At 39.4% G+C, this 23488-nt stretch overlaps 2 protein-coding genes across 3 annotated transcripts; one reads left to right on the forward strand and one right to left on the reverse strand.

Annotated features, from left to right (window-relative positions):
* The first annotated feature begins 394 nt into the window (after positions 1-394).
* Positions 395-6780, forward strand: LOC133474604 (leukocyte surface antigen CD53-like). The gene is made up of 8 exons (XM_061766401.1): positions 395-526; positions 1197-1264; positions 1378-1566; positions 3619-3693; positions 3934-4044; positions 4214-4321; positions 6113-6196; positions 6643-6780. The coding sequence occupies exons 2-8, from the start codon at positions 1202-1204 to the stop codon at positions 6709-6711; spliced, it is 699 nt and encodes a 232-aa protein (XP_061622385.1). The 5' UTR covers positions 395-526; positions 1197-1201; the 3' UTR covers positions 6712-6780.
* A 3065-nt stretch (positions 6781-9845) lies between these two features.
* On the reverse strand, positions 9846-22391 carry LOC133474603 (VIP36-like protein). 2 transcript variants are annotated; one of them, XM_061766399.1, is made up of 8 exons: positions 22160-22391; positions 19239-19357; positions 18933-19050; positions 18628-18707; positions 14410-14571; positions 12860-12974; positions 12677-12784; positions 9846-12369 (listed from the first exon to the last, which is right to left on the reverse strand). In XM_061766399.1, the coding sequence occupies exons 1-8, from the start codon at positions 22305-22307 to the stop codon at positions 12227-12229; spliced, it is 993 nt and encodes a 330-aa protein (XP_061622383.1). In that variant the 5' UTR covers positions 22308-22391; the 3' UTR covers positions 9846-12226. The 2 variants fall into 2 exon arrangements, with proteins under 2 accessions (XP_061622383.1, XP_061622384.1); XM_061766400.1 differs by lacking the exon at positions 22160-22391 and adding an exon at positions 21082-21100.
* Between the last annotated feature and the right edge of the window lie 1097 nt (positions 22392-23488).

Raw genomic sequence — 23488 nt, forward strand, 5'->3', positions numbered from 1 at the left:
CATCCTTGTATCATTGGAGCCACCATGTATCACTATATCCGAGTAGCTAGTGTTGTTAGCCCCTTCTGGTGTCTAGGCCTATTGTGAATCAGCTCCCTAAGGTTAGCTTCAATATCGGGTGCTGTTGTCCCAGGAATACACATTACAGCGGCTGGGTTTTTAAGTTTGATGTTACGAGTGATGGAGTCACCTATGACGAATGTGCGAGAGCCAGTAGACTGAGTAGGAATGGGACTAGCTAAATAAGGGAATCTGTTATGCATCTGAACAGGCTCGCTGTCGTTAGCTGGCCGCTTGGGGCTAATGCTAACAGGGCTAGTAGGTCAGCTACAACCTACACTATCTGATGACGTTTTCACTACCTGCATGTTGACAGAAACCTTGGTTTTCTGTCACAACTCCACCCACCTCGTTTTACTTTGCTTTTCATACCTGTCTTTCATCAGTATGCAACAGGGAATGCTAAGAACAAGAAACTATTAGCCTCATTTGATATTGTAATATTGCTGGAAAGAAGAGGTTTCAGGTGAGCACTTTCATAATTCATTACTTGATTGTGAGTCATCATCCAAATTTTACTTTTAGTTACAGCAAGTGCTTTTTGGGGAATAATACAACATCGAAAAAATATTCATTAACATAGGAATGCACTGTTGGTGTTATATATTCAAATAGTGAATTTACATTTTCTTGCCAACTGATTTTAGTTTGTTAGTTTAACACAGTAATATTAAGTTAATATTAAATATAGACAGATAAGAATAAAAGAATACAATATTGTGAAACTTGACAAAATATAGGCAGCGTTTCATTTTTCATATTTGGAGTGTTGCTTTGTCGGTATGCTATTATTATTGACTTTTACATAGAATTATTTCTTCAATACAATTCTTGTGTTTAGCTTAGAGAAAACTGGAAACAAGTGAATTACTTCCTCTCACAATTAAATTTTTAGTGGACTCAGACTTTATGAAGGAAGTTGAAACAAACTGAACAGATAAACTCAAGGCATAATGTTTAACTGGAGCCTGAATAGGTCACAAGTGCTAATGGTGTTGGTGGCTCAGTGTCACCATATCAAACACTACTGTGATGTAAACACATAGGGACCAAAAGGAGCAGTCTACATTTTTTTTCTGTCAAACTGATCTCTGTTGCTCTGAGTAAGTTAATGTTATGTGCATGTGATACTACAGAAGGGATGGATCGCTCCTGTGTGAACTGCTTGAAAAACCTGATGGTATTTCTCAACTTCCTGTGTTGGGTAAGTGCTAAAAATGTCAAGTTCATCTTCTGATATACATTAACTGAGTGCAAAATCCAAAATGGTACAGCCACAATGATAACACAAGGTGTTGTGTCCTGTCTGTGCTGGAGTTGTGTGGTGCGTTTGTAGTTGCCTTTGGGATATTTCAGGGCATACACTCCAAGTTTGCATCTCTCGTCACAACTTTCTGGCCCATCTACCCTGCCAACACCCTGGTGGTCACTGGTACTATTGTTACATGTGTGTGTTATCTGGGTGTGCTTGGAGCCATGAAGGAAAATCGTTGCCTGCTCATCAGCGTGAGTATGAACCCTGATGACATAGCCACACCAATCACAATATAGGGTACACCTTCACAAGTCATAAGATTCAACACAAGAGATGCTTTACAAAAATGATAATTCACAATTTTGACACTGTCATCGAGGTATTGATGCAGCAGTATGGGTGTCATTGTATTGATTGGCAGCACTGGTTAAACATACTTATTAGATATTGCATCAAATAATGTTATGCTTATTATTATGATGATGATTAATAATAATAATAATGCATTACACTTATGTAGCGCTTTTTCAAGGAGCTCAAAGACGCTTTCAGATTGCATACATTTTTTCACTCCACAGTCACACCCTGGTGGTGATGGCTACTACTCAACTCAACTTTATTACTAATACATATAGCCACTGGCCTCTGTCAGACTGGGGCAGTCTGACAAAAGTGTGGTTGCCATTCTGCGCCTATGGCCCCTCAAGCCACCACCAAACATCCAACCACATTCATTCATGGGCAATCTGGGTTAAGTGTCTTGCCCAGGGACACAACAACGACATGCGCTCGAGCGGGGATACAAACCGGCGACCCTCCAGGGTGTACACTTTTCCTCAGTGCCACCCCGCCAACAAAATATCACAAAATGTGGTGTCATTACATCATGACGTGAATGTTTTTTTTTTTAATATAGTAGATAATGCACCATTATTAGATAATGTGGTGGTACATGCCCAATAATAATCGTAATAACTTAAGATTCTTATAGCGCCAAGGACTAGATTCATGCCTAAGACAAACATTAGAATGTTAAAATGATATGAATTGATAAAGGGTTTTCTCTGGGTACTCCAGTTAACTCCAACATTCCAAAAATAAGCGTGTTATGATATTTAAATACTCTAAAATGCCCAGAGGTGTTAATCTGTGTGCATGGTTGTTTGTCTCCAGCGTCTATAGTCCAGACTATACCCCACCTCCTGCCCAAAGTCAGCCGATTATTGTATGGTATATTAATAGATTTAACAGCATAGATTTAATGTAATGCCTCAGTTGAGCACAATTGTATTATTTCCCAAACAGTATACTCTAGCAGTTAGGATTCCTGGTTTTCACACAGGCAGCTCAGGTTCAATTCCTGGTATGGGAACTTGATTTTGGGACTTGGGCGCTATTGAGGTGTCCTTGAGCAAGGCACTGAATCCACACACCCAGAACTCATGGGTGCAACACCAATGCCACACCCCTTCACTTCCTTACATCTAATCATGTGTGTTCCAATGAATTAGGTTTAAAATGGAAACCATCAATAGGCTTCTAAGAATCTGGACAACCTTCACAAAAGAAATACATTGAAAAAAAACTAACACAAAACTGCATATATCCATATACCTAAAATAAATCTGCAGTTGTTTGTACATTACACAAAAAAAATAAGAAAACACAAACTGCTAACCATACTGTCGGACATAAACAAGTAAAAACAGCACAAAGTAACAAAAGACATTTACTCCAAGCTCATGCAGTGGTTTGACTGCCTTTTTCAATAACCAGGTTGGTCACCTGCAACATGAAGGCTGCATCGTAGGCATTACAGTACGTTTCATTTTCAGAATGATGAAAGTGTGCCATCTGAATACCGATCCACATGCTTCAATGTGTGTGAATTTGATTTCAAAACATGAATGATTGATTGGAGCTTATATAAAAAAAAAAAAAAAAACAGGAAAATCCTCAAATAAGCAGTATCATTGTTTACACTGCAGTGGTTAAAACTGGGAACTGGGAACTGGGGAGGGGGGGGGGGGGGGGGGGTTTGATTGATTTGCGGCTTTTGGTCCAAACATTATGATAAACCCAGGCGTATAACAGCAAAAAACTAACATATAACAATATTAATGCTACTTACAATCTCTCCATTTAGTTTGTCATCGGTTCAAACTGTTACAACAATAGAAAGGGCCTATTCTCTTTATTTACACCTGTTGTGTTTTTTAATGTATAGTGTATGGTTAAAAAAAAATTGTTCAGATTTATTTGCGAATTATCTTATGTTTGAGTGTAATTTTCTCGAATTGCAGTTTTTTATCCTGCTGTTCATCCTGATGCTGGTTGAGCTGGCCATGGCTTGTGTGTTCCTGGTTTACAGCAGAGAGGTAATAAAGTGTTTATATTGCACTTCTGCAAACATGCATACCAACAGCTTGATTGACAGTAACCTATCATCATGGACAGTTACGTGCATCACGCATCATTTATTTTATTTTTCTGGTGATAAAGGTCGATGATGTCGTCAAGTAGCAATTGTTCTGCTTATACCTATAGGCTATCTTTGTCTGTTCACTGTCCAAGGCACTGGGATATTGCAGATAAAAGAGTTTCTGTCTACTGTACAGCTTGACACATATTTTGACAAAGACCTGAGAAAAAGTTTGGAGATCTACAGATGGTCAGGTCCCGAAGAGAACCAGATCATTAAAGACGATTTTGATGCTGTCCAGCACTTGGTAAATGATGCTTTTCGTCCATTCACTTAAACTTGATCATAACAGGCAGCTTGATGACCCCATGTTCTGTATACATGCTAATGTTAAGATATACAAATGTCAAGTTCCCTTTGCCTAAATCAGTGGTGTTGCTCAGCATTAGATTTTTGACTTTTTTTTTCTTTGTCAGTTTAGGTGTTGCGGAGTACATGGCGAGGCAGACTGGATGGGTAAAGTCCCCATCTCCTGTTGTGTCCAAGATCCCTGCACCTCTCCCATCCACATCAACTGGCAAGAGGTTACCCACTCTTAAAAACGATTTTATAATATGCACACTGCCATTTTATTTTACGAGACGTGTATATTAACCATTGACCTCAGATGTAGACTAAACTACTTTGGTACCAAGATGAAATAACTTTGTTTCAAACATCGGGTTTTCAATTTAGACCCAAAATGGGACATTACCTGAATCTTTCGGGACTCTAAAACACTGTAGCCATGTGGGACACTTTCCGCAGAAGGATCTGACATCTAAGTGCCTCTTTGCTAGGTTATGTGATGCTGGGTCACGATAATGAGGGTGCCAGAGGAACACCTCGATAATACAGACTGATGGCTATTTCTAAGATTCATGCACATCCTCCCTGACCTGACCTGAATACTCTTATATTCATTCCCAAATTTTGACATTATGATTCATGACTTGGAATGGTTGTGAACTCACACACACATACACTCTAAGCCCTTCCACAAATAGCGAAAAATGCAAGGAATTGACCCCCTCCAATTTTTTTTCAAATAATTGTCTACATCCATAGTTTAATCCCTAAATATACCACAAATTATGATCCCAAAACACATCATTTCAAAAACATGTATCACTTTAACACACCTACTTGACGCAATTACTACTTTCCTATTAGCCAGGGCTTTAGCAAAATCTTGTGGCATCTTCCAAGGCCGCTACAGAGGGGCCCAAAATTCACAGAGATTCTGCAGATAGGTGAGTTTTTAGGAAAGGTTGCCCCCGAAAAAAACGCAACTGTGATTTTGTGACTAGCGAACCGCAAATGGGCAGGGGTTCACTGTGCTTTAAATGTAACCATCACTACTTTGATGGGGCTAGCAGACTACCCTGTATCCTTGGGCTTGAGTGTCCTCTGGGCCTGGTGCTTCCTGGGTGGACGCCTTGGGCTTACATACCCCACATAGGAGTGTACGGCCGGGTCCTCCATCCTCATTGTGCCTGCATCACAATTTCATAGAGAGCACCTTGGTTTTTTTGGGGGGGGTACACCTCAAAGCAGTATAAATGCAGTCTTTTCAGGAAAAAAACAAAATCTGAAACAGAGCCTAGACATTACATGTGATATTTGAATAATTTATGTAAACGTGCCGGCATTTGGCTGGCGACCATTCCAGACTATACGCCGCCTTTCCCCTCAAGTCAGCTGGCATAGGCTCCAGCTCACTGCATACCTAGTGAGGACAAGGGGTACAGGAAATGGATGGATGGATGTAATCAGACAATCTTGGGCAAGAAAATCACCTGGCAGTCACATGGTCCCATACTTTTGCTCACATTAAAAATGGGCAGATTCAACAAAATGTATCATATCCAGATGTAAATACCTGGAAATAACAAAAGTTGAACCCAAATGTTTTCAGTCTACAACAAAAATAAATTAATTGGTCTGACTGTTAAGATAGTTTGTGTGAATGTGTTTTTTATATATACTGTGTGTGTGTATGTATGTGTGTGTATATATATATATATGGGGCGGCACAGTGACCGACTGGTTAGCACATCTGCCTCACAGTTTTGAGGCCTGGGGTTCAAATCCTGGCCCCGCCTGTGTGGAGTTTGCATGTTCTCCCCATGCCTGCGTGGGTTTTCTCCGGGTATTCCGTGTGTGTACTGTCTGTCTGTCTGGCTGGATGAATGTAAAGTATGTGTGCATGTATATAAGTATGTGTGTGTATACAGTATTTACAATTGTATATGCTCATGCCATTGTTTTCAGTCCTTCAAAACCTCAAGCTATGTTCTTGAGGTTAAGCGTTTCATGGTTTTCTCTTATTTCAGGGTTGTCTCATTAAACTGAGGAACTGGTTTGAAGGAAATTATCGGAGCACCGGGGCAGGCGTTGTCACACTCTTTATCATACAGGTGAAGTGACTTCAGCTTTTATTGACAACAATAAATTCCAAAATACTGCAGAAGAAAAAAAAAAAAAAGCACATTACTGTAGAGAGATTACAGTGAACCTCGTTGTCATTGTGGATGGTACAGATACAAAGCCAATGAAGTCCAGCATCGAACTAATAAGTGCATACTGTAGTAGTGCAGTATTTTTAGTGTGCCGTGAACAACAAGATATTAGCGGTGTTGACATATCAAGATATAAAGAGTTTGACTGTCATTACACTTTGCTCTTTGTTTACCGAAATATCTGTTGAAACATTATACATGACAGACAGATCCCTTTTCTCATAAATGATTGAAATTGGTGGTATAGTAATTACAAACACGTTTTGTTTTTATTTCATGTTTTTTTTAATGTCATTGAATGTTTTGATTGAGCTAATTGTGTCGTGTGTCTCATTTGCTTGCAGTTCGCTTGCCTGTGTTTCAACATCCCTCTGTTTTGCCACTTCTATCGAAATGGGCTGGGATACTTGTGAAAATGACTTATTGCCAGTCACAATGACCTGCATCTTATCAAGTTACCAGTAATTAACATATTAGATTTTTTTGAAATGTTTTAAGAGGTAGTTTTCGCTGTTCAAACTTTGTCCACACTAATTCTTTCACATATTTTATTCACATACTTTTCATTAATAATTAATCAAGTTACCAGTAATTAACATATTAGATTTTTTTGAAATGTTTTAAGAGGTAGTTTTCACTGTTCAAACTTTGTCCACACTAATTCTTTCACATATTTTATTCACATACTTTTCATTAATAATATACATTTGAAACTCATCATTTCTCTATTTGATTGCATATTTTCATTTGTTTCTTGTATGTTATTATTGATTGTTGTAAGTATTGATTTACTTTCCCAAATAAAGAAAAACATGCTGATCGATACACCCTGAACTGGTTGCCAGCCAATTGCAGGGCACAAACAACCATTCACACTCACAGCCACACCTATGGGCAATTTAGAGTCTTCAATTAACCTACCATGCTTGTTTTTGGGGTGTGGGAGGAATCCAGAGTACCCGGAGAAAACAGACACAGGCACGGGGAGAATATGCAGACTTCACACTTCAGGCGAGGCCAGATTTGAACCCGGGTCCTCAGAACGGTTAGGCAGATGAGCTAACCAGTCGTACACCATGCCGCAAAGTAATGATTTTGATTAAACTTCTAATTAACAGCTGTTTTGCTCAAGTCCTGTATTGCTTCACATAGGGAGCACGAAAGGCAAAGAAGGAGAAAAAAAGGAAAGAGGATAAAGAGCACAAGATAATTGGAATCAGGCCAGATTGGTAACCTACTGTACAATAATTAATGGAAACAATGGACTTCCTTGGAAAACAAGTGATGCCCATTTCTCAGCTGAAGTCAAAATGTCACACATTTGAAACTTGTGTTTAATACTTTATAATTACATATAAATTCTGTCCTTTTTAATAAATTATATTTATTTTCTATGTATATTTTCTCCAAACCAATCACAATCACCAGGATAAATTTAACAGCCTGTAACTTGATGGAACCTTCGGTCTCACTTTAGAGGTCGTTCTCACAAAAAGTGAGATTTATAAATTTCCTAAAAAATATTTTAGGAACATTTTCCAAGGACTTAAGAGTGTCTGTCAGAGTTCCCCGCATAACTCCATCAGGGTACTTTGCTTAATGCAGTTTTACAATCCTCAATCTGTACATTATAAGTGACAACCATGATGATCCACACCAGGGAAATACAGCTGTTACAGAAAATTACCGAGTTATTTGCACACACACGAATCCTGACGCACACGCCCGCACTCGCCTACACACACACACTCACGGAGGCACGCACTCACTCACACACACACACAAGCAATGCAGGCATCGATTTAATTATTTTTTTAGAAAAGGACTTAAATACGGGCTAATTGCTTTATTTATTTCAAGATTATCCAAATATTTTGAATGAATAAAAATATGTTTTGTCAGTTTTAATTCCACTGCTTTTACTGGTGTTTTAGATTTTTGCCTCGGTATCGAGGTATTTTCTACTAGTATCAATGTCAGAATTTTGGTATCATGACACCACAATTATGAACTCTCTGGGGGCAAATAGCACCGATTAGCCCACTTCAATGAAAATTGGTCTTATGAAGATGAGATCAGTTTCCTCAAGAGCTTTGCTAGTCAATGATCTTATCAGAGACCATAATGTTAATAGGATTCATCTTTGCGAGACTTGGTTAAATGAGTTTTTACCACTAATGAGGCGTGTCCCCCCCCCCCCAAACTTTGTGAGTTCACATGTTTCGTGTCCTATTAAGAAGGGAGGGGGTGTCGCTCTCATCTCTGAATCAGTTTGCAAGGTTAGCACTTGCCCAAACATCGACTTTAAAACATTCGAAGCTCTTGTTATGCCATCTACAACATGATTTCGGTTCTATCTTGCAGTTATCTACTGCCCCCTGGCTTTTTATATGAACTCTCAGAATTTATTGCTGACTTGGTGGTGACCCACGCAGACAATATATTAACAATGGGTGACTTTAATATTCTTATGAATTGCCCGTCAGAACCTCTTAGTGCATCGTTTCAGAAAATAATTGCTACTTTTGGTTTCGTGCAATCAATACATGAACCGACCCATAATAACGGTACCTACTTCCCTATACCACTGCTGTCTGACCACTACTTCATAAAAATTGAAGTCTTGGCCCATTGCCATTGTTCTGGCAACAACCAAAGCTATACCAACTGTAAAATTAGTTCTTCAACTACTACTGCACTCGCTGGGCTACTAGCCTCAGTAATTGCCTCATTTCATTCTTATGTGGGTGCTATTGATAATCACACCAATTATTTTAATGTGGCTCTGCGTACCGCTCTCGACACCATAGTGCAGTTAAAGACTTAAAATGCATCCCAAGAAATGTACTCTTTGCTTCACAGATGAACTAAAATTGGTTCTGTTCAAGCAATACCCAAAACCAAAGTTGTCACAGTTTACGAGACCGTTTGACGCATTTCATGTGTGACCGCCATGAAGCCTTGACACTTGAGCAGTTCCGTGATTTTCTTGCATCATTCTGACAGTTTAAAGACTGAAATTGAAATAAAAAAATTTGACAGAAATTGAAACACAAAAAAATATTTAAAAATATTGCGATGCAAACCATAGCATGGTAAATCCTTTGGTGATACACATTTTCATTTTCACGCGATACCAACTGGACATAATGTACTACAGAACTGTGGTACTCTTTTCACTACTGTCCAGCAGAGGGAACCATTTAAATAGCTGAGTAATTGCGGTTCTGACTCATGCAGCAATTGGAAAGCTGACAGTTTGACATTCTGGTGAAAATAGGCATACGCTCTCTAAATCAGAGCTCTTTGCTGTTCAACAATAATATAAATCCTTCAAATTGTGACATTTATACATCGGGAGATTACAATTATTTAAGAAACAAAGGTAAATCAATTTGTTTTTTTCGCTCTCGTTAAATAAATACAAACATATAAATACGTATTCTGGTGGAATGGTCTAATTTGTTTCCGTTTAGGCGCATTGACAAGTCTATTTATTACAATGGCTATAATGATGTCAATTGCAATGTGATGATTGAGTCGTGCATAATGCCATGAGGAGACTGTAATGTGCATTCAGAATACAAGATGTGGCTTTAAAAAAAAAAGTGACAAAAAAAGGACCTTTACAACTTTGTACGCCAACACAGGGAAATTAGGGCTGTATAATATAGTAACATAATTGCTTGAATGTCTTGTTGTACCCATCTGAAAATAGTGCTTTTGCTACTATAACAGGTAAAAATGTTTCCGAAAATAATAATTTAGAGGCCTTACTGATTGGAGCTAGAGACTATACAATAGTCTATATCCAAAATAATTAGGGCAGCAACACGCTTAAATCAAGTCTAATCTGCATTATGTACTCATTTATGAATCACAGACATTAGCACTTGTAATGGCGGAATAAACATTACGAAAAGTGTCATGACAAAGATGAAACGAGATTGGCCTTGTACTGCTGACAGGAACAGTACCAGATTAAAGTGAAAAGAAAAATGTAATCAATAATTTAAAAAAATAATAATAATTTGATTCCCACACAACAAAATCATTGAACCCAAACACCTAAAAAAAACTATGGAAAGTTCTGACAATCATTCAAAATCAGTTTAAAAAAAAAATACATAAGAATCCCTGAAAGTTTGAAGCCAGCGCTGATTGAGATAAAGCCAGGGGGCTCATCCTCGGTCATCTCGGATATTAGGATTCTCGCTTCCATCTCATCCTAAATAGAATACAATGTACAGAAAATGGATAGTGCAGGACTGGGATGCAGTTTTGCAAGGAACTTCAAGTATACGTTTCATGGAACTATCATGTACTTACTTGTCCATGTGTGTGCTACGATACATTCTTGCTTTTACATTCACGTTCAAAGATGACTGGTAGACAAAAAGCATTGACAAGAAGCCTCTACAGACAAGGTGGATCAGGTCCAGACCTTTTTTTGTCTATCCTTGTCACTTTGTGGTGCCACAATGATTGTATGTGAATTTGCTTGTGATGAATATAATTCTGATGTGTGCAGCTAGTGGAGGACAGAAACATTTCCCAGTGTAGCAGTGACTCATCTCTGGCCGCCAAAACAGTAAAAAGCATTAACAGTAACAAAATAGATTAGAGGGGGTCCCCCATTTACGACAGCCATACGTTTTGAGGTTACAATTGTTTTCATTCTTATGGGTTGAAAATGTTTTTATACAGATTTCTTATTTTATGACTTCACTACTGCATTAGCATAGGTTAGTGATAGACTATGGCGCATTCCAATTTACCTACAAATTCATGTTACCATTGTCGCCATTGTAAGAACGTAACTCTGTCATAAACTGAGGACCCCCTGTACATACCGTAATTTCTCGTGTATAATGTGCACCCATGTATAATATGCACCCCCAGTTGACCTCAAAATTCTGGAAAACCCTTCTACCTATGTATAATGCATTTTTACAATGCATGATTTTGTTTCTACCCTATATGATCAAATCATGAAGTATCTGTGTTTTGTTAGTTTTTAAGAATTATTCTGAAGTTAAGCACTTTATTTGAACACGTAATCCTTTTTTAAATTTACTTGCTCTTATTTTGAAATTTACAGCCCTACTTTTATTTAATAAATTAGAAAACACACAGTTGTGCTCATATGTTTGATTACCCAGGCAGAATTTCTAAGATGGGTACAATTCTTTAAACATGAAGGACGACGCGAAACACTTAATTTTATTTTAATAGGATTCAAATTAAACGGTCAAGTAGTTCAGAAAAGCATTATCATTAAACAAAACATAACTGTAAATAAATTACTGATGGTTGTTGTTCTGTCATCAGTCATATTTAATCAAAAACATTTCAGAAATTATGCCAGGGTATGTAAACTTAATGAGCACAACTGTACATATATGCAGTCATACGTACCCCTGTCATATTGGAATGAAAGTGTAGGCTACACTTTTTTTTTATAACCACAAGGTGGCGATGGCATTTTGGAATGAAAGTGTACAGCTATTTCATAACCACTAGATGGCGGCATACATTTATAAAATGTGAAAGTTTTTTCCATTTGCCACTATACCCATACTGCTACCTAATTGCACAGAATCTGATTCAGGGATTGGTTTGGATTTTTTGTGTTATATATTTCTGTAGGTGGAAATGTGACCACATTGTCATTTCACAGCATATCAATTATAGTGCTATTGAAGTTATCTTCTACAGTAAAACAGCTTTATCTAATTGCAGCTCTCAACTACACCTTTCATAGCTGGTTCATAATTTCACCTGGCACCCATTAATAGCTACAGGGTTCAGACTCATTGTTCATTAGCTTGTACGGTATGGTAAAGTTATGACTGTCTTTTGTATTGCGGGCTGTGTCAACCACAAAACGTCTGCTCTTAAAACCTGTGTGGCAGGACTCAGTTTTCATCAATAGAAGCGTTTGCGTTTGTTTTGCTTCCAGCGCCCGTAAACTATTAACCCGACCACTGCCAGCACACCCAGGCCCAGGATGGTGAAGAGCAGGGTAAAGAAGAGCTGGACTCCACTCATCTGCTCCTCTTCGATTTCCACTGCCAAGAAAAGGAGATATTGCTTATCGCAGTAAAAGTGGCCTATTGCGGCACTGCGAATGTGTTGTTTTAGTCTTATTTTGAAATGTAACTTAAATATTTACACATCGAGCTCTTTTTGTCTCCATTCACTTTGTAACTCTACATGCAGCACAAAGTTCACCATTTGGTCTATCTATAAAATGAGGCTGTCCTCTTCAGTCAAAACTACACAATAACCTACTTCATATGTATTAATGCAGATAGACTTTGATACAGGATAATCATGTGACGGAAAAGATCTGAGGATGGAGCCTGTTTCTTCTACCTTGGAATGGCCCCATGCCGTGGTCAACCCTTGGGATGAGCAGCTCCTCTTCTGGGTCTCTCTTTACTGTCAGCTCGTACAACTTCATTGAGATGATGTCATGGTTATCTGTATAAATAGGCATTTGTCAAATACTAAACACTGACCTCCTGGTGCAACAGCAACCATTTTTATTTTCTGTACCTGAGAGTTCTCCTGTGGCAGATGAGGCCCCAAGGTAATAGCCTTTAGGCAAATGTAGACCCGGGATGTCGACACAGTTTTTCCAAATCTGTTTACCATCGACATCTATCATGACCTATGATTGGGGAAAGGAATCCTCCGTATGAATCAGGAATAAAGGGTCAGTAGCAAAATATCAAGCTTCCTTCCTCTTTATTTTTCAAATGAATGTACATTTAGTTCAAACATTATTTTAGTCACACTGATGTTTATGATGGATCACGAGGAGCTAGGGGTTTACTTTAATAGAGTACCGCCTTTCTTATATAGTGGCCAATAAAGTTATTTAAAAAAACAACATGTCAGCGGTGTGGGACAGACAACACGTCTGAGAGAGACAACACGTAATGCGTGGATCAGACTTCAAGACAAATTTGGTCTTTCACGATTGCACTATGTCAGACTACGACAATAAAATCTTGTATTCCGATACCACCGCATCCCGTCTTTTACGATCATGGGGCTTTATCTTGTCAACTCAAACGCGACCGGATACACTCGTTACCATGGAGACGACATCGCGACACGTACAATATAAAAACAAAATGGGGAAAAACGTGTGCTGGTGGTCACTGGTGCTCGGGAGATTACGTTCATTTAAGGCTTGGTGTAGGTATGCTCACATACTTTTAATACGATACCGCTCGCAAGCAGGCAACAAAACGTTATGTAGCCTAGCAAGCTAGTGCTAGCACTAACGGTTGTGCGTAAACATGCTGGGGTTCTGTTGAATCTGGGGTTCTGCTAAAGTTTCGGTGTCTGTGAAGTAATTTAATCACAATAAAGTAATTCAACTACAGTAAGTTAGCTCCCTTTATTTCTGTCATGTTGTAATCTTGCTTTGACCTGACTGATTAGAATACATGACCTGACTAGAGCAGTGTTTACCAACCTTTATGGAGCGAAAGCACATATTTTACAATTGGAAAATCTCACGGCACATCAACAAACAAAAATGTCACAAAAAGTAGATACACAGTAATTACTGTAGATACTTCCTGCCATCGAATAGAAGAGCATTTATTTGTTCTGTCGGTCACTATGCCTCACTGGGATAAATAGAGGAACAAAGATACATTATTTCTTGTAAATGAATAATTGTTTGAGCAGTTAAGTGAAATATTATAATATCCCACGGCGCACACGAAGATTGCTCATGGCAGACAAATGTGCCACGGCACACTGGTTGGTAATCACTGGACTAGAGAAGATACTCAGTATACAGTACACAAGTATATAAAGTAAATGAAATGGTCATTTAAATAGACACATTGTTCCATCTTATGATCGGATCTGTGATCAGTTTTTTTTAAACTCGCTGATCGGTGATCAGCCCCAAAAATCTTGATCGTGTAAAGCCTAAGAAGAAGTCGTATTACTCTTCTTCGTTTGCATGTGCATGACACCTGGCCTCCCGCCAGCCAAGGCGGGCACACCAGAAGGAGTAGAACAATGAATTCATCTCAAGGCACCACTGTATATAAAACTGGTCTTAGAATGGCATTTCTTACCGTCAATCTGTTTTTGGTGTATTTGATAAGCAGAAATGTGTCCTGTCTTGCATTTCGGGCCTTAGTCGAGCAGCCTCCAAGTTCAGTGGGGTGTCCATCCTTATTGTGGTCATAAGACAGAGTCCCATTCCCCAACATCACTGACACATAAGGGAAAACCCTCTGTGAGTGAGGGATAGATAGGTTACTTTAACATGAAACAGTCTTTGGATGAAAAAGGATTAAAGTGACACAAAATTTCACATACATGAAACATAACATGCATGGAATTGCTAGATCTCCAATGATGGGGGGAGGGGGACTGACAGAATGAATAGTCACATCATGGAAGAATTCATGGTTCATGGCTACCCGAGTGCCAACCTGCCTTGTCTGCACAAAAGCAATATTGCTATGGAATAAATACATCGGGCCGGCACGGTGGTAGACTGGTTAGCACATCTGCCTCACAGTTGTGGGGAACGGGCTTCAAATCCCGGCCCCGCCTGTGTGGAGTTTGCATGTTCTCCCTGTGCCTGGGTGGGTTTTCTCCCGGCACTCCGGTTTCCTCCCACATCCCAAAAACATGCGTGGTAGGTTGATTGAAGACTCTCAATTGCCCGTAGGTGAGAATGTGAGTGCGAATGGTTGTTTGTTTCTATGTGCCCTGCGATTGGCTGGCGACCGGTTCAGTGTGTACTCCGCCTCCCGCCCGAAGATAGCTGGGATAGGCTCCAGCAGCCCACGTCCCTAGTGAGGATAAGCGGTAAAAGAAAATGGATGGATGGATGGATAAATACATTGGAGATTGGTATAAAGTAAACAAGAAGTCATGTCATGTTCAGATTTGGCTGCACTGTAATTCCATTAACATGCGAGAAGTAGAAAATGGGTATCATTCACCAATAAAGTTCAAGTATTTTTTTTGGTTTCTTTATAAAAACATACAGTTGTGCTCAAAAACACCCTGTGCTGATAGATTCCGATCAGAGTTTCAGCAGTCATATCAAATGAAGCAATAAAACAGCCTTCCACCAGCTGAACAACATATCCAGAATGATGGCTAGCAAGAGCCAAGCAGACCAGGAGAAGTTCATGTATGCTTTTATCTAATGTAGGCTTGACTATTATAATGGTCTTCTGACTGGACTCCCCCAAAAGAGCATTAAACAAGTGCAGTTCATTCAGAATGCTGCAGCTCGGGTTCTGACCAGAACAAAGAGATCAGAACATATGACGCCAATTCTAAAGTCTGTACACTAGCTCCCCGTCAGCTTTAAGAATAGACTAAAGTTTTGCTACTGGTCTATAAATCACTAAAATATTTAGGTCCTCAGTACATTAAAGACATGCTAATGACATACAGCGGCTGAATTAACTATTTAACATGTCACCATTTTTATCACTAAATATACTTCCAAAGGTGCTATTGACCTGACAATTTCACCAGATGTTGGGAACAACCCAAGTAATCCATACATACAAAGAAAGTAGAACAAATAAGATCAGAAATTAAGTTGTGTGTAGAAATGTGAAATGACATAGGGAAAAAGTACTGAACACAAAGAAAGGGAGGTGCAAAAAGGCATGGAAAGCCAAGACAACACCTAAAATCTATCAGTAATCAAACAGCAATTCAACCCCATGTCAGTGCAAATGAATATCAGCTGGTAGTCTTAATTGATGGCTACAAAAAGGCCTCATTGCCAAGGTGTGAGTCAGAACACATCTCATGATGGGTAAGAGCAAAGAGCTGTCTCAAGACCATCGCAAACTAATTGTTGCAAAACATAATGATGGCATGGGTTACAGGCATATATCAAAGCTTCTGAATGTTCCAGTGAGCACGGTTGGGGCCATAATATGCTAGTGGAAAGCCAATCATACCACCATAAATTTGCCTCGTTGAGGTGCTCCTTGCAAGATTTCTGACAGACAAAAAAACAATCAGAAGAGTTGTCCAAGAGCCAAGGACCACCTGTGGAGAGCTTTAAACAGACCTGGCAGGTACCAGGTTCTGCTGTCACAAGGAAAACAGTGAGTAATGTACTGCGTCGCCATGGCATGTATGCACACTCACCACACAAGACCCCATTGCTATTAAAAAAAAAAAAAAAAAAAAGCACATCAAAACTTGCTTCAAGTTTGCTTAACAACATTTGGACAAGCCAGTTAAATACTGGGAGAATATAGTCTGGTCGGATGAGAGCAAAATTGAACTGTTTGGATGCCATAATACACACTGCGTTTGGAGGAGAAATGGCACTGCACATCACCCTAAAAACACCATCCCAACAGTAAAGTTTGGAGGTGGGAACATGATGGTGTACTGGTAAACTTCACATTACTGAAGGAAGGATGAATGGGCAAATGTACAGAAACATTCTTGACAAGATTCTGCTGCCATCTACGAGGATGATGAAAATTAAACAAGGGTGGACATTACAGCAGGATAATGTTCCAAAACATACTGCCAGGGAAACTCTCAATTGGCTTCAAAGAAAAAATGCTAGAATGGCTTAGGCAATCACCTGACTTGAATCCAATCGAAAATCTATGGAAGGAACTCAAACTCGGCAGCACGGTGGACGACTGGTTAGCACAACATCCTCATAGTTCTGAGGACCGGGGTTCAAATCCCGGCCTTGCCTGTGTGGAATGTGCATGTTCTCCCCGTGCCTGCGTGGATTTTCTCTGGGTACTCCGGTTTCCTCCCACATCCCAAAAACATGCGTGGTAGGTTGATCAAAGACTCTAAAATGCCCATAGGCGTGAATGCGAGTGCAAATGGTTGTTTATTTGTGCCCTGCGAATGGCTGGCGACCCGTTCAGGGTGTACCCCACATCTCGCCCGAAGATAGCTGGGATAGGCTCCAGCACGTCCGCGACACTGGTGAGGATAAACTGTACAGAAAATGGATGGATGGATCAAAAACTGAAACTCAAGGTCCATAAAAGAAACCCACGGAACCTTCAAGATTTAAAGACTGCTTGTGTGGAGAAATGGGCCAAAATCACACCAGAGCAATGCATGAGACTAGTTTCTCCATACAGAGGTCTTGAAGCTGTCATTGCAAACAAAGGCTTTTGTACAAAGTATTAAATAAATACAAGTTGGCGTGTACAATAGTTTTTTGCTGTCATTTCACATTATTACACACAACTTAATTTCTGAGCTTATTTGTTCTACTTTCTTTGTATGTATGGATTACTTGGGTTGTTCCCAACATCCAACCTCACATATTTCTATTATTTTACTACATTATTATTTTACTTGTTACAAATGTATTTTTTGGTTGCTCTTTTAAATTACAAAGTTGTAAAATATTTTTTTTATTAATCGTGATTTCAATATCCATCAAAATAATTGTCATTACTTTTTCCATAATTATTCAGGCTTAGTGTAGCACCAACCACACACCCTCCGTCCACTGCACACTGCGCACGTGCGCAGCCTCTGCAAAGCAATCCCAAACAAACATGTCAGATCAGATAGCCAATACCACTTATCATAAATAAATTGAAAAATTTACAGCTAGTCCATTTGAACGGTATCGGCAGTGATCGGCAGATCTTCCCAGGGAAGATCGGTATTAGAAAAGCGAGCAAACTCTGATCAGAGCGCCCTTAATTTCTAGACACTGAATCGTTTTTGGATCGTATCGTTCTAAATGAACCAACATTACCCTTGAATCAAATCAGCAACCACGAATCATGATACGAATCAAATCTTTGCTTAAATGAATCATTACACCCCTATGACTGAGTCATGAAGAGTTCTTAAATTGTTTAAATGCTGGGTTCACAACTGTGAAAGCACTCGCCAGTTGATCCTAAGTGGCCAAGGCATTCACCACTGCTTTTCTGTCTGGAATTGCTTAACATGCATCAAAATGCTGACATTTCCTTCTCTCAACATAATCTCTGATCTCAATGTGCAAAGAGGGATCATCTAACTGGGACCATCTATCTGTTTTGCGTAACGATTATGTTGGGACCATCTAGTGAAGGGGGAAAAAACTATTCTTGAGTTTAACAACTACTATTCATGAACGTTGCTTTGAGGGAAAATTAAACTGTATGAACATACTGGCGAATAAAAAACAATAATGAACGTTGTTTTGAGGGGAAATTAAACTATGAATTGACTGGCGAATTACAAAAATGTCAATCCGATATTACACAACTACAACATTAAAGAATTATAACCACAAAAAGAAAAGAAACACAAGCACTCACATCATAGTTTCCAGTATTGGGATAAGTGTCCACAAATACTCCAAGGCCAGTGAACTCATTTCTGCTGCCAAAAACAGGCCCTGAAGGCAAATAAACAGGTTCAACATGTTATTCTTGTAATAAACCCACAAAAACCTGCAATTTTCTGGTGCAGTTTCAAAACAAAAACAAAAAGTACAATTCTACTGCACTATAAGCCTCACTACACAAACTTATAACCAGTTGATATTAGGTAGTTCTATCAGTGTCGCATATAAATTGTTCATTTTCATTGTGTGACACGGGTAAATGACCTCGTCCCCTACCTTCCTGCATGCGCTCTTTGGTTAACCAGATGGCAAGACCATCTCCATTCATTTTCTTCTTTGATTGCCCGTGGATTTTAAAGTGCACCTTAAATTCCCAGTCACGTAACAGCAAAGGCTAGAAATTAACCGAAATGAGGACCAACAAGTTATTCATGTATTGTACAGAAAAAATAAGACATTTGTTACAACCATGTTTAAAGCAGGCAGAACTTGTCTTTGGCTTGATAAACAGGTTTGAGAGTTTAGGTATGATTTGGCTTCCAGTACATGTTATGAATTTAAAGGTTGGTACAGCAGACTTACAATTCGACTCCAGACAGCGCCCTGTCTACCTGGCTGGTCCGCGGTGAGCCTCACATGGTCAACTGTCACTATAGCAGTACCCTTCAGATCCCACAATGAAGAGCTTGACAAGCCCAACCCTGCAAGACAGAGGCATATATTTTTCCCAGCCTTGCCAATAGCTGATCTGCTAGCATGTTTGCAAGCTAGCACCAGCCAAAGTCTGTTACATGCACTCATCATAGGTATGAATGTCACATGAATTTTTGGTTGTATTTAGTGGAAGTTTTCCTATTTCAGCGTGGAACGATTACAACAAACAATTTTTAAACACCACAAAATTGGATGTTCTTTAATCATCACAGGGCTAAAATTATACACAGGCTGACAGGCTCAAATACAGTATCTACACACATTCATCAAGTGCTGAAGGTTCAAGAATGTTGTTTAATTTGACAAAGCCAAGCCCGATTAAATTCTTGCTACTGATCAATTGACTGCTGGCTGTAATTTGTCTTGCCAGCATAATAAAAATATTTGCTTTACAGCACACAGTGGATCAACCAATACTCCGAGTCCGGAGCCTCATTAAAAAAAGTGAATCATTTACAGGTTAGTTCAGTTTTTAGGAGCCACTTCTAAACAACGTTAGATCCCAGGTCACAGGGCTACACGATATATTGTTAAAACATCGCCATTGCGATCTACGTGTGTAATTCATCCAAAGGTGTTCTATCAGGTTGAGGGCAGGACTCTGTGGAGGCCAGTCAAGTTCATCCATACCCAGTTTGGAGATGGCCCCTTCCGGTTCCAACATGACTGTGAATCAGTGCACAAATCAAGGTTCATAAAGACGATGGATGAGAGAATTTGATCTGGATGAACTCGAATGGCCTGCACAATCCTGACCTCAACCCTATAGAACACTTTTGAATGAATAAGAGCGGAGACTGAGAGCCAGGCTTTCTCGTCCAACATCAGTGTGTAACCTCACAAATGCGCTTGTGGAAAAATGGTCATAGATTCCCATAAACACACTTCGCAACCTTGTGGAAAACCTTCCCAGAAGAATTTCAGCTACTAGAACTGCAAGGGGTGGACCAATTTCATATTAAACCCTATGGATTAAGAATGGGATGTCACTTAAATTAATACCTGAAACGCTGGAACGCTGTATTTTGAGATATAAATTACCAGTCATCAAATAGAATTACATTGAATTATTCAAATGTTAGTCACTTTTTCGCTTTCAAAAAGACAGATAAATGTTAGCATTGGAGGTAACACTGTCCTTCCTCCAGGTCTTGCTTTGCTTGCTCCTGTGATGATCACATGCTCTGCACCACACTCCAGCATCCCAGCAACTCCTGACATCAGCTGTGAATGCAACTTTGAATAAAGTGAAGAGCAACTCTCTGTCAAACCTGTATGCCAGGAAACACCTGCCTGCCTTTTACTCTGTCTCAGTAGAATTTGAATGGTTACTGAAAGCTGGAGTTACTGAAACAAAAATTTTGCATTAGCCTGGGTTTCACTTATTGTTGTCACAAGATGATAAAATGGTGGAATAAGGATGTGCGCAGGCCTATGTGAATCAAATAAAGCCAGGATGACGGACTGCTACCCCTTGTGTAATATGGATGAACTGTTCGTGCAATCTGCCATTCGTCCTATGTCAGCTGGGAAAGGCTCCAACTCCATGTGACTCTCTTTTTAATGAATTTATATATATTGCTTTGATTTTTTTCTAGTTTTTAACTCTGCTGTCTGCAGCCATGGCCTACAGGTCTGCATTACAAATGATAATCTGTTCTCAATACCCTTCATTATCTATCCATTCATTTTCCGTACCGCTTATCCTCACTCAGGGTCGCGGCCGTGTCGGAGGCTATCCCAGCTGACTCAACACCCTGAACTGGTCGCTAGCCATTCGCTGGGCACTAAGAACAAACAACCATTTGTACTCACATTCACACCTACGGGAACTTTCGAGCAGTGATTTCCAACTTTTATGTAGCCAAGGTACATATTTTAACAATTGAAAAATCTCACTGCACCCCAACAAACAAAAATGTCAAAAAAAGGGGGATACATTAATTACTATATGTACTTCCTGCCATCTAATAGCATAGCATTTATTTGTTCTGTCTGTCATGATGCCTCACTGACATAAATAGATGAAGAAAGATACATGATTTCTTGTAAATAAATAATTTTTTTGAGCAATTACGAAAAATTTTATTATTTCCCACGGCACACTAATGTGCCCCGGCACATTGGTTGAGAATCACTGATTCATTGTCTTCAATTAACCTACTATGCATGTTTTGGGAATGAGTGGGGAAACCGTAGTATCCGGAGAAAACCCACGCAGGCACGGGGAGAACATGCAAACTCCACACAGGCGAGGCCGGATTTGAACCCGAATCCTCATAACAGTGAGGCAGACGTGCTAACCAGTCGTCACAGTGCCGCCCTTCATTACCTAGATTTTAAAAAATAATAATAATATTTTTTTAAATAAAAAGCTCCATACCCGTGATGTCACTACTTTTCAACCAGTAAAGGTTATTTTGTCGGAATAATTACATTACTTTGTGATCACGAGACCACATGCCTTTGATTAAAAATCTGATCACAATTGTCAACATGATTCTTCAATAACACTGACGCTCACATAAAATAACTGTCATATCAGAGGGAAGGAATACGACGTTAAATTACTTTTAGATATTAGTGAACACCTTTTGCACTTTTGCTGAGCAATGTCGGAAACATTGGTTATGAATGATAAAGATTAGGTATTAAACGATTGGTTATTACTTATATGAAGTACATTGCCCAAAGGGTACGTTTACGTTTTTTAAGACCGATGTGGATAGCGACCTTTTCAGTCCCACGTCAATTACACCTGTTAGCTTGGTAGTTGACGTTAAACTCACCACGGTAAGGCGTTACCAGAGAATATTCCCGTTTTAAAAAGTCCTCCATAAAATCCTGGGCTTCTGTCATTGACAGGCTTAGAGTACAAATCTGAGCCAACAAACATGTTAATTCGCGAATGTTTTTCACAGTAAACATTGAATACATAGTGACGAAAACTCCCAAGCGACCAATGCTTGACTCTGCTGCGGCAGCAAGCTTCTTTACGTCGAACTCCCACTTCTTCTTCTTCTTCTTCTGCTGCTGCTTCTTCTTCTTGTTTGAGTGGGAAACTAGCGCTCAAGTGCGTTACCGCCACCTATCGGACTGGAGTGTCAATCTGGGAGGGGGGGGAAACACCACACTTACGCGTCAATGATATGATATGATATGATATGATATGATATGATATGATATGATATGATATGATATGATATATGATATGATATGATATTACAAACAGTAATGTGCGGTTTTAATGACCTTTTTCACAGCTAGCTCAAGCTGAATTAAAAAAAAAAAAAAAAAGCTTCCAGTAGTGAGTGGGGGAATGGCGAAGGCCTGGCAGATTTTTGAAAAAACACAATGTGTAGGAATAGTTATTTGGTCTCAGAATATACAAACACTGTACAAATAAACATCATTTTACATATCCATCATTTGAGAACTAAACTGTTACAAAAACCTTATTTTTTTCTTGTCTTTTAATAAGAAAACGTGCGCTTAACAGTATGGTTTTGTGTACAAACACACAGTAACGACATTTTGCACCCTACATGACCATCAGTTGTTTGTAAGCCGATCTGCTTTTATGTGAATCAGCTTCAAATTGTTTTAAACACTATTGGTTAGTGTTACTTAGTGTGTGTGTGTGTGTGTGTGTGTGTGTGTGTGTGTGTGTGTGTGTGTGTGTGTGTGTGTGTGTGTGTTTGTTTGCGCGCGTGCATGTGTGGTGCGTGCAAGTGTGTGCGTGCAGTACTAATACATTTTGTTGATTCATTAAACATTTGGGGAAAATAAATTTCTGCCTGATTTTTACAAAAAAAAGAATTTTCATTGTTTCTTAATTGTTTGTTACGTAATAATCTAGGGCGGCTGGTTAGAACGTCAGCCTCAAAGTTCTGAGGTGCGGGGTTCAATCCCCGTCCCCGCCTGTGTGGAGTTTGCATGTTCTCCCCGTGCCTGCGTGGGTTTTCTCCGGGCACTCCGGTTTCCTCCCACATCCCAAAAACATGCATTAATTGGAGACTCTAAATTGCCCGTAGGCATGACTGTGAGTGCGAATGGTTGTTTGTTTCTATGTGCCCTGCGATTGGCTGGCAACCAGTTTAGGGTGTACCCCGCCTCCT

This window comes from Phyllopteryx taeniolatus, chromosome 3 (assembly GCF_024500385.1).
Source record: "Phyllopteryx taeniolatus isolate TA_2022b chromosome 3, UOR_Ptae_1.2, whole genome shotgun sequence".
Classification (NCBI taxonomy): Eukaryota; Metazoa; Chordata; class Actinopteri; order Syngnathiformes; family Syngnathidae; genus Phyllopteryx; species Phyllopteryx taeniolatus.

Coding starts and splice junctions, on each gene's coding strand:
- LOC133474604 (XM_061766401.1), top strand. CDS start 1,202: ATGGATCGCTCCTGTGTGAACTGCTTGAAAAACCTGATGGTATTTCTC. Junction 4,322..6,112: donor TCCACATCAACTGGCAAGAG/GTTACCCACTCT, acceptor CTCTTATTTCAG/GGTTGTCTCATTAAACTGAG. Junction 6,197..6,642: donor TCACACTCTTTATCATACAG/GTGAAGTGACTT, acceptor ATTTGCTTGCAG/TTCGCTTGCCTGTGTTTCAA.
- LOC133474603 (XM_061766399.1), bottom strand. CDS start 22,307: ATGTATTCAATGTTTACTGTGAAAAACATTCGCGAATTAACATGTTTG. Junction 19,051..19,238: donor GCGCTGTCTGGAGTCGAATT/GTAAGTCTGCTG, acceptor GTTAATTTCTAG/CCTTTGCTGTTACGTGACTG. Junction 12,975..14,409: donor ACACCAAAAACAGATTGACG/GTAAGAAATGCC, acceptor CCCCAATCATAG/GTCATGATAGATGTCGATGG.